We start from the raw sequence: 14,147 nt of genomic DNA, 5'->3' as shown, positions 1-14,147 counted from the left end.
AAACGTACTGATTTGAAATGAACTCGAAGGATCTTTAATGAATGAGGGGAATAGCTGGTGTAAACAATACAGCCATGGTGGTACTTGATATGAAAAAACTGTGAGTCTTAAGAGCCTACTTCAACACTTATTTAGTCATTTTTTAAAGAATCTGCATGACCAAGAAAAAAAAACATTGGTGAATACAGCGTGTAGTGGTTGTACAATGGTGCCACCAAGAGGCACGTGCAAGCATTGCACTGGTCACCCATGGTACACAATACTACAGGGTTTTGCAAAAATGTTGACATTTTATTATATTTCATATTGACTTTATTGCCCATTGTGCATTAAATTTTACACTCGCAATATTCAGTCAATGCCAAAATGCTGTATAGATGAGAGATTATTTCTTACTGTGTGGTCTTACAGGCTTCTGCGCCCTTTTACTCTATCAATCTTTCATTTTGTTGTTTATGAACCAAATGATAAACACATTACCATCAATTCTAAGTAATAAAGAGTAAATGTCTGTGTGACATTCATCTAAATGTCCTAATATTGTCAAATGGCTCATTATTATTACATTCACCTTTATTAAGGCCGTAAATTTAAAAGCTTAGAGTCCAACATAATGTGTTGTGTCACTTTTGGAGGGTGAATTCATGTCTACAAGAATCTTCATCTGCTTAGATCAAAGCTGGTTGACTTTAATGCAAATCTTTTCGACTTATTACTGGGGCGTTCTGGCTGCTCAGCAATGCACACAACAAATAAATCACTATCTTACACAATACTTAGTACATTTTACGGTTTGCACCTAAACAGAACCATCTTATTAAAAACAAGAGCAAATGATCTTAAAAGAGTCGCATCAACAGCAGTTCATCAGCCCGAATATTGTGATTCATTTCACGACAGGGATTATTGTTTAAACAGTATCTTCAGTCCAGTACTTCTGCCTTGCCTCAGTACTGCCTCAGTACGACCAGGACTGATAAGAAATATGACTTGTCTACAAAGATTTGTTTTCTTCTAACTCGCATGTATTCGAATGTCATTTCCAAATACATAGTTTTCCCTCTTTAGTTATTAGAGAGAGGTCTGTTGGTGTTTTGAATAACAATTGGATGCTGAGGTGGGACTACACTGAACTCATGAAGCCACTTATTCTAGACTTCATGCATTTCATTTGGAACAGTGGCCTGTGGTGTTTAATTCAATGCCTCACAAAGCACCGTGATTGGACAGAAACTCCTCACACTCCAGGAAGCAACTCCCTGTAAAATCCACTGAATCAATTCAATACTTCTACAACTAATACTACTACTATTCTGGACACTAAAATAATGCTCCACATTAAGAAGACACATAAAATGATAGTTATTCCCTGACTCAGAAGCCAGTGAGTCCATATACTGAAAAAGAAACGTATGAGTTCACAGCAGGGCAAGTGGGCACACCCGCATTTACAGATATTTGGCCTGCACAGCTCTATTGTGGGACCCTCAGTAGCATCTGCATGGCATCATTATACCACACGTCGCTCTTTGCTTTTTGCTCTTTTTGTAACGTAAACATGAGAGTCTAATGTGCCTTAAAGCTCAGTCCAGTCGACACTTCACTACGATGCTTTAAAGAGTCTACTCTTAGCAAGAACATGTCCATAATGCATTGGATACTGTCTCTAAATGTCTCTATTATCAGACAAGTCGGCAAACACATTGTGCCCCAAATATTTACATTCATCAGTGACATCAAGTCTATTGCCAAAAGAAACAGGGAGTTTGGATTCCTCCAGGCTGTCAGGATGACGCTTTTCTTTGAATTGTGTATTTTATATCAAAGTCTGAGAGCACACCTGCAAATATGAACTGCTGAACTATGATAAGAATGACAGCTCCGCCTGTGGCGCAGCCCTTCATTCTCTGCACACGTTTGCCATTTCATTTAAGCTCAAGTTTTGACATGAGTGTCACAAAAAAAACTTTTGGTCGTTTAGGGACGGTTTGATTTTTGTTGCAAAACAGTTGAGATAAGATAAGATAAGATAAACCTTTATTGATCTCACAAAGGAGAAATTCACTTGTTACAGTCGGCGTTCAAGAAGATCACTCAGAGTTAATAAAGTGCAGCTGATACAGAGATTATTGCACATGTTACTTTACAGTCTTATTGTACAGTCTGACAGCAGTGGGGATGAAGGCTTTGCGGTAGCGCTCCGTCCTGCACTGAGGGTGTCTCAGTCTGCCACTGAGAGAGCTGCACAGCTCTTCTACAGTCCCGTGCAGTGGGTGGGAGGTGTTCAGTCCATACTTGTTGTTTGAAGGTTAGTTTACGTAAGAATGTTTGGTCTGTTGTAGTTAAATGGGTCACTAATAACAAAAACATTGCTCAGCATAAAAACAAGAATACACTATGGAAAGGAAGCACTCACTGTCACACTTTGTTTGATGTAAATTCTCAGTTTTAACAGATAAGGACATTTCAACACTGTTCCAAGTCCCACTGTGTACTTCAGGATATAGGCTAGTCCAGTTTGCTGGACCAGTTTCAACGGGCTTCATTCTCATCTCCGCCTTCGTCCTCCTCTTCTTGACGAGTTCCCGTTGGCTTCATTCTTATCTCCGCCCTTCTGTTCGCTCTGAAGAACATGCACAGTTACTTTGAGTAGTTGAGATAATGTGCTCTCATTTTTGTATTATTATGGCCCTTACCAGGCTGCGTTACGTGACATCACATAAACAGCATATAGTTTAAAATTCAAGAGGTGGGCCATTACATATTATATGGTGGTAACTATGGTAACTATTAAAATGGTGATGGTTTTGGGTTTGCTCAAGGTTAATATCTCTGTAATTCCTGGACCTATTTCACTTCCTCCTGATTGGAGTTGACAGGCAGGTCATGGTTATGGCCCCGGGGATTCTGATTGGCTGAGAGGAACTTTAGAAAATAATATGAAATTATCTAAACTTACAGTCTGATGTTATGTCAAATTGCAGGCCCAAGCGGTCAATTATACACAATCTATTTTATTTGTTAAACATTTAAACTTACAGACTATTACTTTATCCACTATTACTCAACTTTGTTTATGACCCCATGTTTCCAACCAGGGGCCAGTTTTTTGACACTTTGTGCTCAAAGTGATACTAATGGGAATATTCTTATTTGTGTGCACGGATTCAACTTTAAAAGAGGGCCAGACCGCAGCGAGATTTATCCTTATAAGTTGCTACAGCGCGGCGACATCCTCAACACTTTTCAACCTTCCTGAGACGTACCACCTCTTCACATGTTTAGTCAAATTCTTTAGCAACTGCTTCAGATATTCTAGCTGTGAAACTGGCTTCAAATGGATGATACAAGAGCATGATCATTAAGGGAGAGAACAATTGAAAACTTGGAAAAGTTTGTTGTCAAAGATCCAAAGCTTCCACTTCTCCAGAGTCACATGAATGAAGTTGCCAAAGTATTTTTGGCAGTGATTATAAATATACAGAGAAAATGATGACAGACCTTTCTGAGTTTCCTCTTGGTCCAAAGCCAAGGACACCCCACAGCCCTTGGCAATCCTATTTTGACCTGGTCCTGGTGGATGCTTGTAACCCCTGATTCTTGGAGAGAAGGAACTGTGTGTATGGACCCAACTTCAGGTCGTCTGAAGATTGGAACATACACTGGACCGCTCACGACACTGTTTACTCTGAAGGTTCTTCAGATATTGTGTGTGACCTACTGGGACCCAAGGGAAAGGACACTATACTGTATATATTGGAGACCACATTTTTGGTGATATCCTCAAATCCAAGAAGTGCCGGAGCTGGAGGACATTTCTGGTCATACCAGAGCTTGCCCAAGAGCTTCTTGTGTGGACCAACCAAAGCTTTATATTTGAAGAGCTTCTGTCTCGAAACTGCTTTCTCGCTGATCTTTACAAACATTTGGACAGCAGCAATATTGAATGACCGACATCATCAAGAAAGTGACCCATGATATGGACATGTGCCACGGCATGATGGACAGTCTGTTTCGCAGCAGATCATGACGGACTCTGTTTGTTTCTCAGGTTATGCGTTACGCGCTGACCTTTGTGCTGCCTCCTTTATTAATTTGCTGTACAACCTCTTCAGCTGTTCAGAGCAGCATATGTATTGATGTCTCACGAGTCAACGGTGCAGCACACTCACATCAACATCATGGACAACAATGAGTCGCCCTTGGCAACAAAGAACCGCCACAAGCAGGACCTTAGGGAGGAGTGTAAACAGCACAGGTGACCCACTCCATCAGCAACATCCAGCCACCGCACTTCATCTTCTTCCTCGATGATGAGGAGGATGAGGACTAGAAGGCAGGCAACTTTATCACAGCATTATGCTACATTCAGACCAAACACCTGTTTAGCATCAGGCGCGAGAGATCTCTGTGTATTGTCTATGAGAATGAGTGGGTTGGATTCAACTTCCTCCTGACGCTTGTAATGCAGTGTTCACCCGCTTGTACGAGGAGCCTCGCTCTGTCGCACAGTTCATTGTTTGCCCATGTGTGCCTTCACATAGACCAATGGTTCCCAAAGTGGGGGTCAGAATCCCCTTGGGGGGTCGAGGGACACTGAAAGGGGTCGCAAGATGATTTTGTGACAAACATTTTTTATTGGTAATTTTTATGCAGCATAAAAATGAAATTACAAACTGCTTTATTGACACCCGTAGGGAGAGTTGATTCTGAAAACACACACCTGTTCATAACAGCCCTAAGAGTCGGCTCCCCAGCCTTTATTCAGCTGGAACGCTCTGAGGTTGTTAGTCCTAATTAAAAAAAAAATCCCAGCCTGATTTGAGCCCTTTCATAACCAACACAATACAATTAAATATGTTTTTCCTTTTCATTTATTACGGAGAGGTCTTTCGGAGGCTGAGGTGGGACTAGGCTGACCTCATGAAGCCACTTACACTCGGCCTGATGCGTTTCATTAGAACAGTTGCCTGTGTTTGATTCAATGCTTCACAAAGCACCATGATTGGACAGAAACTCCTCTCGCACCAGCAACTCACAGTAAAATCCACCGAGTCACCAGATTTACTGTTTACAGCAGTGGGAGGAGAGGAGTCGTCGAAACAAGAAATAATCCTGGTTTACCTGAATTGGAAAAGAACATTTTACAAGAACTAAATTACTTTTTGAATTATTTTTAAACAAAGCTAAAGAAAGCACAGAAAGTTGGTTATTTCTGAGTGTAGGGCTGAGCCGTAACAATGTTTTTGATCAAGAGTGTGACTCGTTGCTCCTCTCTGGCGTATGCCACTGATCAAAGAGCATTGTACTGCTTTGGCATTTTAATAAGTTGCCTTCACAGTTCACAGGAAAGTTGGCATCATCAGCCGACACACTTTGTATAGTGGGTTTCAGGAAGTTTTCCACAGCCCAACTAAGTTCAGACCTACACTTAACACGTTCTGATGACGGTGATTATTATGTTTATGAACAGCTGTGACCAGACATCTGTATCTTTCCAAATTATTACCAATCAATAGAATTTACTATAGGTGGACTTTAAAAAACAAAGACATTTCAGTGGGTTGCGCTCTCCTCATCTTTATCACTAACCTTAACCCTGACAAACATAGAGGTTTACCTCATGTTGGAGCCAGGGCCGTCGACAGACTGGGGCAAGAAGGTTTGGGCCCCTCAACCTCCTGTCGTTCTTTGTCATAAAATAAATGGCTCATAATAGAAAATGGCTTCCTTCTTCGGGCCCTGGAGAACTTATGCTTTCTGACTACTTATTTCAATCTGAACATTTTGTTTTTCAAATATCTGAGGCGCTTTACACAACAGTGTCGGAAAGGGCACGCTGGAGAAAAGTGACATTCATTTACAAGTAAGTAGCGCTGCTTCAGCAACTTGGCCTTTAGCAGACAGAAAATAAGATTCTCGCTTTTTATGTTTTCCTTTTTAAGTGTAAATTTCTGTTTTTTATATATTATTGCAGAACATTCAGTGAATTTTATCAGTATTTTAGTGACCTCCTGCAAACATCCAATCCCCTGTGCCACTTTTCTGTATAGAAACTACATGATCACATTCAAATCAGTGGAACAATATATTTATTAGTGCATATATGATACTTTGAACATGTTACATGAAATGCACTGGTTTCCAAATGCATCAGTGCTTAAAAGTAGGTCACATCCAGGTTGAAATAAGGGATAGCCATTAAGAATTCAAACATCAAAACAAACTGTGGTTGTAAGAAGAGGCTTTGAGATGAAAGGTCACAAGAGTCAATTATTTAGATTTCTATTTACACATACTCTTCACATACGGGTACTTAATTTATTATACATGCATTCTAGGTCAATAGATAAAAATAGTGCTTGAGAAGGGGTGCTGGTTTAAAAAATAATGCATTGGCTCAAAGGTAAAGGCGTGGTCATAAATAATAAACACTTTTTTTTTTCTAATTGGAGCGTTGTTTCATAAAACAGTGCATTTAGTTTTACATTTGTGTGAATTTGTCGTCGTCTGAAAAAGACCTGTTGTAAATCCCGTCCGGGTTTTCAGATGTCTCTCTGGTCTCTTCGTCCGCATCTGGTGCTTTTTTGTTCTTTTTGCTAAAACAAGTGAAACACAACACCATTAACTTTAGAGTATGTTCATGAAATTCTTCAGTTTCAGATAGATTCAGAAGGAGAGCAAGGACCTATATACTCTGTGTGAAATTCACTGTTTTTGCGAGAAAAAAACAAACAGAAAGTCCATATATCTTATTATTGTAAGTTATTTGGTTCACAAAAACATTTTGGGTTGGTTGCACTGGTGCATCAAAAAGTTTTCCATTTAGGCACACCAGAACCTAGTCTTATATGGCGGTTTTCCAAGTGCTCAAAGTTGCTTTACAATTTTGTGCATTATTCATTCACTCCATCTTTGGGAGTGCCAGGGTATATTTGAAGCCACAGCTGCCCTGAAGTAGACAAATGGAAGCGAGGCTACCAGTCTGCATCATTAGATTGCTATCAACCACTTACTCACATACTTATCACTTAAGGAATGGTGGACTATATTTTGTGAGGAAAAGGAATGAACTGTGAAGGAAGCTACCTGCTCAGGAGAACAGAACTAAAGCTGAGACCAAGTAAAAGTTAATTAATTATACATTATTGACCTATTACAGGAATAATTCTCTTCCTCCTGCGACAGGAGGTTCAAGCAGCTGGATCTTATCTCTCCAACGCCGTCAACAGTTTCCCTTCAAGGCCAAGCCAAACTAGAAAAGGGCTGAGCTCCTTGGCTCATATTTTGCATAACGCTGACATTCAGATTGTAAACAACTGCACACACATACCCCCCCCAACCACCCCCCCGTCGTTCTACATCTGCATCAGCACGTTTCCTCAGCCCCACCCCCTGGTCAATGGCCGGTCGTCCTTCTAATCCCCAAGAATAAATTCCAACACCTGACCTCGTGTACTGTGTATTTCCCATGTCTTTATATTTTTTATGTATGTGCTTTGCCTTAAAGTTAGCCTGACTGTAATTTCGCATTTCTTCTTTTGTAAGATGCATTGAGTTGCCTTGTGTATGAAATGCGCGGCATACAGTAAATAAACATGCCTTGCCCAAGCTATCAATGCTATATTCACAACTTCTTGAAAACCTAATAAATATAAGATAGCAAAGAACTTAATAGAAAAGACAAGGTTATAGGCCTAACATTGTAATTTAATTTAGGTTTTTACTCTTCCATAGATATAAAAAGAGTTAAATTATCACAACTACACTGAGCTCTATATTACTTACATGATGAGGATCTGCCTGTTTGCGGAAAATATGTATCTATTTGCCTATTTGTTCACATGCACCCAAATTGATCTCATTGCCCTGTAATGCTACCCCAGCTTTGTGAAGTGAAAACAGGTAGTGGACATGATGAGGAAAAGTAATCCAGTGAGTTTGTGTCACCTCAAGGGGTCATCATACTCCCTTTCATTAACCATTGATGATCATTTTCAACTGCATGTCAGCTTATTACCGTTTTCTCTGGACAACACCAGAGACCAGGAGGAAGATGATGCCGGCGCAGACTACTCCCATGACAACCCCAAACACGATGAGCCACGGCTCGGTGGCGGGGACGACCGGAGAGGCCAGTGTGGGCGGGATCCCCAAAAACTCCAGAGTCTGGTCGGTCAGCAGGAATGCACTGTTGATTCGATTTCTCGACTTTCTGTTGGGTAGAAATATAAGTTTGTAATGCGTTACATCTGCACCGTATCTGCAAGAAATAAGCCACCAAGTGTTGCAGTACAAGTGCAAGTGCTCTATGAGGAAGGGAATCTGGCATAACACCAACACAGATGATGATTATGCTACTACAGCTACTATACTGGAATATCTGTCATGATAACAGCAGAGCAACCTAAGTGTTAGTTGTTTTGCTTTTCACCTTAAGGCTGCACTACCTAAATACATTTTTAACTGTGAAAGTCTGAAGTATTTAGTAGTTCAAAGCAAGACAGAGTTGAAGTGTGAACAGGATGGACCGTCAAAGCTAACACTGTGCTAATTTAGCCCCTGACTTCCTGGTTCGCGCTATAGAGGAAAATGTGCTATATTTTGACAAATAAAGAGCGCACAGGGTTTTTTCTTTCAAAAATTCTGTGTTTACCATGTTGATCTAGGATGGCAAAAAACTTTGACTCTACTAGAAGAAAATAAATTGATTACCACAGCTTTATACTCTGTTCTGGTGAAATTGGTAGCTTTACCAGTTGCACTTTAATCTTCACTTTCCGTTTGAACTTGTTATTCACTCCTCATTCCCATTTAATGAGGACACAACACAATGCAAAAGACAAAAGGAGTGCAACAGGAAAGGAAGCTTGTGCGTGACTCGTGATTAAATGAGACTGACGTTAAATTAAAGGGGGGTTATTATGCAAAATCGACTTTTTCAAGCTTTGCATCATGTTATTATGACATTCCCTCATTAAAACATGCCTGAAGTCTTGCCTTGGCACATTCACGTATTTTTGAGTATCTGTAAAAACTCTGATGGCAGCCATTTTAGGGATAAGTTTGCCTGAGTCCTCCTAGGAACGCCCCCACCTCCTGGAGACGCCTCCGAGCTTTCGTCATCAGCCGAGTAACCAACCACTGCTCCTCAGCAGAACCCCCTCCCCACTGATGCCACAGAAAGGGCGTGTCGGAAAGAGTCAGAGGTTCTTAAAGAGACAGAGGCCTATTTCAAGACATTTGCTACAGCCATTTTGAGAGAGCAATTTTATACAAGGCAGTCATTCTAATTTACTGCATTTACAGACAAACAGAAGGTTTCGTCATCATTGTAGTGTGATATAGACTGGTGCTATGTGATTGAAAAAAGCATAATACCCCCTCTTTAAGTAAAACTTTCAAACAGAACTAAATGAAATGAATAAGATCATGTGTTGTCGCATGAGTTGCCTTGTGTACGAAATGCGCGGTATAAATAAAGTTGCCTTGCCTTGCCTTGTCACTGACACCATGACACCACTCCTCACTTATGTAAATATGCACCATGCATGTCCATAACTCAATCTCTGTAATGTCTATCACTTCATTTAAAAAAAACAAAAACACTTGATGGCGATGAGCTCAATAAGCAAGACAGTAGCCTCAAGTGCCCCGGGACAGTGTGGCGGCCAGCTTGCACCCTCGACCTCTCCAACACCAACACCGGCATCAATCACACAGTTACAGTATATCTTTCTCATGGACACAACTTCCATCAGACCAAAATGACAGACCATTTTCAAATTGCATTGCCATTTGTTATCTTTTGCCCAAGGCTGAATTTCCATGGTTTAGGGTTTAGCAATTAGTTGGCTTCTTCTCCTGTGTCTAAATCATCCCTAAATCTGGAGTAAAAATAAGCGTAAAAGCGCCCCAGGTACTCAGAGGTTACAGCAAAGAGCACCTCATTCAGAGAGAGGCAATTACTCCAGTGTGCCGGATCCACACACACTTGTAACTGGAAAACCTTCAAAGAGAGAGGAGACTCGGGGCGAAAATAAGAATTTAATTCAATCCGCGCTGCACAAAGTAGAGCTCAGAGACAGTCCAGTTTATCCTCAGACAATGGGGAGACTAGGCAGGACTTTGAAGTTTAGTGTTACCGTCATTTCATGTGCCATTTTTTGAGAAAGAAAAAACAATGTCTTTCTCATTTTCACTGGTTATTCCTTCTGAAGTCAACATCGAGTGACTTGTGGTGTCACTGGGTGTGTATTATCAGCTTCTTGGATTCCAGATTACCCCGTTCATTTATCCGGTCATGGGACTCATGAATCTCTGTTGCCTAATCAAAGTATAAATATGTATTGCCATGACATTTTAACACAATACACCGAAAGTGTCAAACACAACAGATCCGGCCTGCGAGATGATTTAATCCAGCCCTCGACTTGTAGAGAAAAAATTCATGAAAATGCCACCAAAAAAAAAAAGCAAGTCTCTTATGTTAGGATTTTTTAAAGGAACAGGCCACTGTTTTTCCATGCTGAGATATGTTCTTACCTGAGCTTAGATGAGTTGATACGTACCTGTCTGGTCTTTGTTCGTGCGCTCAGTCACGCAAAAAGACCAGGTGTTGTTAAAGTGGAAAACATTACGGGTGTATTTACATAATGCGTAATTATATGTAGATATGCATGGTAAAGCAATTAATCCCAAATGTTATGCTGACCTCCGAATCCTCTGAATAGATATGTGTATATTTTTTATGTTTTATTTATTTATATTTTGGGTTTTGTTCTTGTAGTTTCTTCTTTGTTTCTTCTTCCTAATCCAAATGGTCTGTTTTTATTTCAATCTTGAATGTTTACCCTTTCTCACGTTCACTACCCCATTCAGTTTACCTTTACCTGTGTTATTATTGTTTCTGTACTATTATTTGTTACTATCATCATTTTTCATGTCCTATGATTTGTTTCTCATGATTTATTATTGCTTTCATCGTCTTTTTTGTTTTCTCTCTCATCCACATCTCACACCTACTTCACACACACCACATATCCACGCCATGCAGAACCCAAGAATGATCCTAAGAATCAAATGTGTATCAATCTAATACCTTACCCTTGTGTATCTTTCCTTTGTCTATGTGCTATTTGTAAGCTTTGTTTTATGTTAATAAAGTAAAAAAAAAGTGAAAATGTTACTGTGCAGACGTAACAGTATTTAAATAGGAAAAAGAGCTTGGTTGCTTCTAACTTCACAGCCGTTTGGCCCCATAGAGGAAAGAAGGAGAGGCTAAATGCTAACAACATCTTCGGTCTTGTGACTTACGGCCAGACAGGTACACGCTTCAACTCCTCTAAACTCAGGTAAGAACATCCTGTATCTCTGTATGGAAGAACGGTGGCCTGTTCCTGTAAAAAAATTAATCAGGATGCCCACTCCAGCTACTAGGGGGCCACCAAAATTTAAAAATAGGGGAAAATTCAACACACGTCCAGCAGAGGGCACTGGCATAAGAGATCAGGATATAAACAACACATTACAGCCATGTGGTAAATGATCAGTCTGCCCCAGAGTGGCTGTGGCTACAATATTACTATACCATTATAAAGTCACAGCTCATCATTATTATTAATTTATCGAAAAACGTCTCCTCAATAGTATTTTCCTCTTCATGTTATATGTGTCCCGCGAATTTCGGGCCCACGACCCAAAATGACACCCCTGCACGACACCGGAAGAGTCGTATGTATAATCTTACTATATATGGTAGAAGAGTATACTCAACATATCTGGACAACATAATTAACCGAGATATTGACTTCTTTATCTGTTTTGGTCAAACGTTTGGAAGAATTTCTTTATTATTTACCGGAAAACAAAAGTTAGTGTCACTGCTCCATTCGGCTTCTCCGAAAAATAATAAAAAGCCCAGACCAGATCGAATAGGCTCTTTTCATATGATGTCACACTTATGCATTTTTCTGGATGTGGATGAGGATGTGAAAACTTTACAGAATGATACGAATGAGGCGCATTGAGTTACCTTGTGTATGAAATGTGTGGGATAAATGAATACGCCTTGCCTCGCCTTACGTCTGTGTGTAAAATGTTAGCAGTTTTGATGAGAATTGATTCTTCAGACCAATGACATACGGCTTGCGCATATGGTCTTAGTGCTGCTTCGAGATTCTGTTCAGATTTGGCCACATACAACAAATAAGATTGAGTTGAAATTGTTATTGATCTCCAATTCTCCGTGCTGCATGTGAGATAGTACATTACCTTACGGCACTCTCCACTAGTTCTTTTCCGACTGGAGTCGCTGGGTTTTCCAACGACGTCACCACGAACCAGAAGGACACCCGCGGCTTTAACTCACACACCAGGATATTGGACACCCTGCAAAAGTGCAAGGCAACAGTGCAGTCAGATTAGCCACATGCATAGGAGGGTAGAGTGGCCCAAACACTAACAATTTTATCCGGAAAACGTGAATTATACATATGGATGGTGTGTCTTACTCATATTCTTGTCCGGGGAATTGCTGCCTCATGGCAAATGCAATTGTGGCCCGGAAAAGGTACATCTCATTGTCGTTCCACGTGTACTGTAAAAGTAATTGTGTTCAGTGAAGCTGGGGTAAATTGGGTGAACTTTGTCCCCAGACTCAGTAACAGGCTGGCAATGTATCACCGCCTGGTCTAACAAGCAGTTTCATTACAAAGACTGACTTGATATAGTATTGCAAACTTTAAACATAGTGAATAATAAATGCATGAATTAAATACATACGGCTTGGTCGTCCAGAGCTGTGTTGATGCTGAGTCGAACTTTGTAGCTCCCTGGAGCATCTAAAACAGGGACACGGACGAGCAGTTAACTTTTCTCATGAAAAGGTATTGCCACTATTAGCTCTGTTACAATACAATTACTATTACTACTATACAGTTGATTCTTAATGGTGCTTGCCAGTCCTCTCAGAAGCATCTACATATCTAATAGCCTTTCAGTCTATCAGTAGTTTTGGAAAATAAAACCGAAAATGACATTTGCTTCCAAACATAAATGATTATGTGACATGGTTAGTGTTTACAGGTAAATTTCATTGAGATAATGTATTATGAGACTTTCTGAGGAACGTGTGAGAAATGGATGCAACTAAACAAACTTTGAGTTATGACTCTATTCAGACACAGTCGAGAGATTAAACGACATTCCTCATAGAAGCACAGAGTTTAAACAAACAAGACGACTTTTCAATCATTCCAATTTGCTGCAATTTTAAATCATCTTCATACTGTTTTATTAATAATCGAGAAAGAGTTTTGGACTCACCTGGCTGGCATACATTTTGTGCCAGAGCTGATGTGGCACAAAGCAGGAACAGAAGTTTCTTCAGCATTTCCAACAGAAAACAACGGGACAAATCCGAGTGTTGCGACAGTGAAAGCAAACAGTGAACACTCACTGGGTTTAATGGTTAAGGCGCACCTGTTGCAGCTTCCTCTCCCGCCTCTCTGCTCTGTGCTCTCCCAAAATGGCTGGAGTGCTCCTGAATAGGTCACTATGGTACATTAGAGTGGCAGTGTTTGCTCTTGCCTCTTCTGCTGATAAGAGTAAAGGCAGCAAGAGGCTGAGCCAAAGAAAGAAACAAAACACAAGGTGGCTGTTGACTCAGTGCTAGTCACAGTGTTGCAGCTTGAGATATTTACTAGCATCTTGATAACCTTGTTTGGCAATGATTAAAAGTAACATCCCCCTCCCTGTCTGATTGGCCTCAGAGGAGATAAGGGAGTATTTTGAGGGGTCAGTTCAGCTCAATTTTACTTAAAAAAAAAAAAAACTCACCAAATTATTATGAATACGGGGAAATGGCCCTAACACAGGCCTTTGCATTCAAGTTGACTACAAATTCACATAAGAGATCATTTCAGACAAGTACTAATTATTATAAGTTATGTAGTTGTTTAGTGGCGTGAGTAGCAGAAGGAGTATTTGTACACCATTTGACAAAGACATCATTTTGCATAAATACTTGTACAAACAATTGTATCTTCACAAAGACACTGACTGTACGTGCCTAGAAATGCAGAAAGATATCAGAGAGGTAACTTTGTTGAGCGTTTGGAACTGACTGTGATCTCTGTTACGGTTTA

The 14,147-nt window shown here is 40.3% G+C and overlaps 1 protein-coding gene and 1 pseudogene across 2 annotated transcripts; one reads left to right on the top strand and one right to left on the bottom strand.

Annotated features, from left to right (window-relative positions):
* Positions 1-3,436: 3,436 nt before the first annotated feature.
* Positions 3,437-4,340, top strand: LOC306977074 (cytosolic purine 5'-nucleotidase-like; annotated as a pseudogene). Its single transcript has one exon. The product of its transcript is annotated as a cytosolic purine 5'-nucleotidase-like (transcript).
* Positions 4,341-6,484: 2,144 nt separating this feature from the next.
* Positions 6,485-13,398, bottom strand: cltrn (collectrin, amino acid transport regulator; the record flags this gene model as incomplete). Its single annotated transcript, XM_079575667.1, has 6 exons — positions 13,327-13,398; positions 12,784-12,842; positions 12,513-12,598; positions 12,274-12,390; positions 8,021-8,215; positions 6,485-6,599 (listed from the first exon to the last, which is right to left on the bottom strand). Exons 1-6 carry the CDS (start codon positions 13,391-13,393, stop codon positions 6,485-6,487), a joined length of 639 nt encoding a protein of 212 aa, XP_079431793.1. The 5' UTR covers positions 13,394-13,398.
* Positions 13,399-14,147: the final 749 nt, after the last annotated feature.

The sequence above is a fragment of the Gobius niger genome (assembly GCF_951799975.1).
Source record: "Gobius niger genome assembly, chromosome: 17".
Lineage (NCBI taxonomy): Eukaryota > Metazoa > Chordata > Actinopteri > Gobiiformes > Gobiidae > Gobius > Gobius niger.
This window is presented reverse-complemented; position numbering and strand designations above follow the sequence as displayed.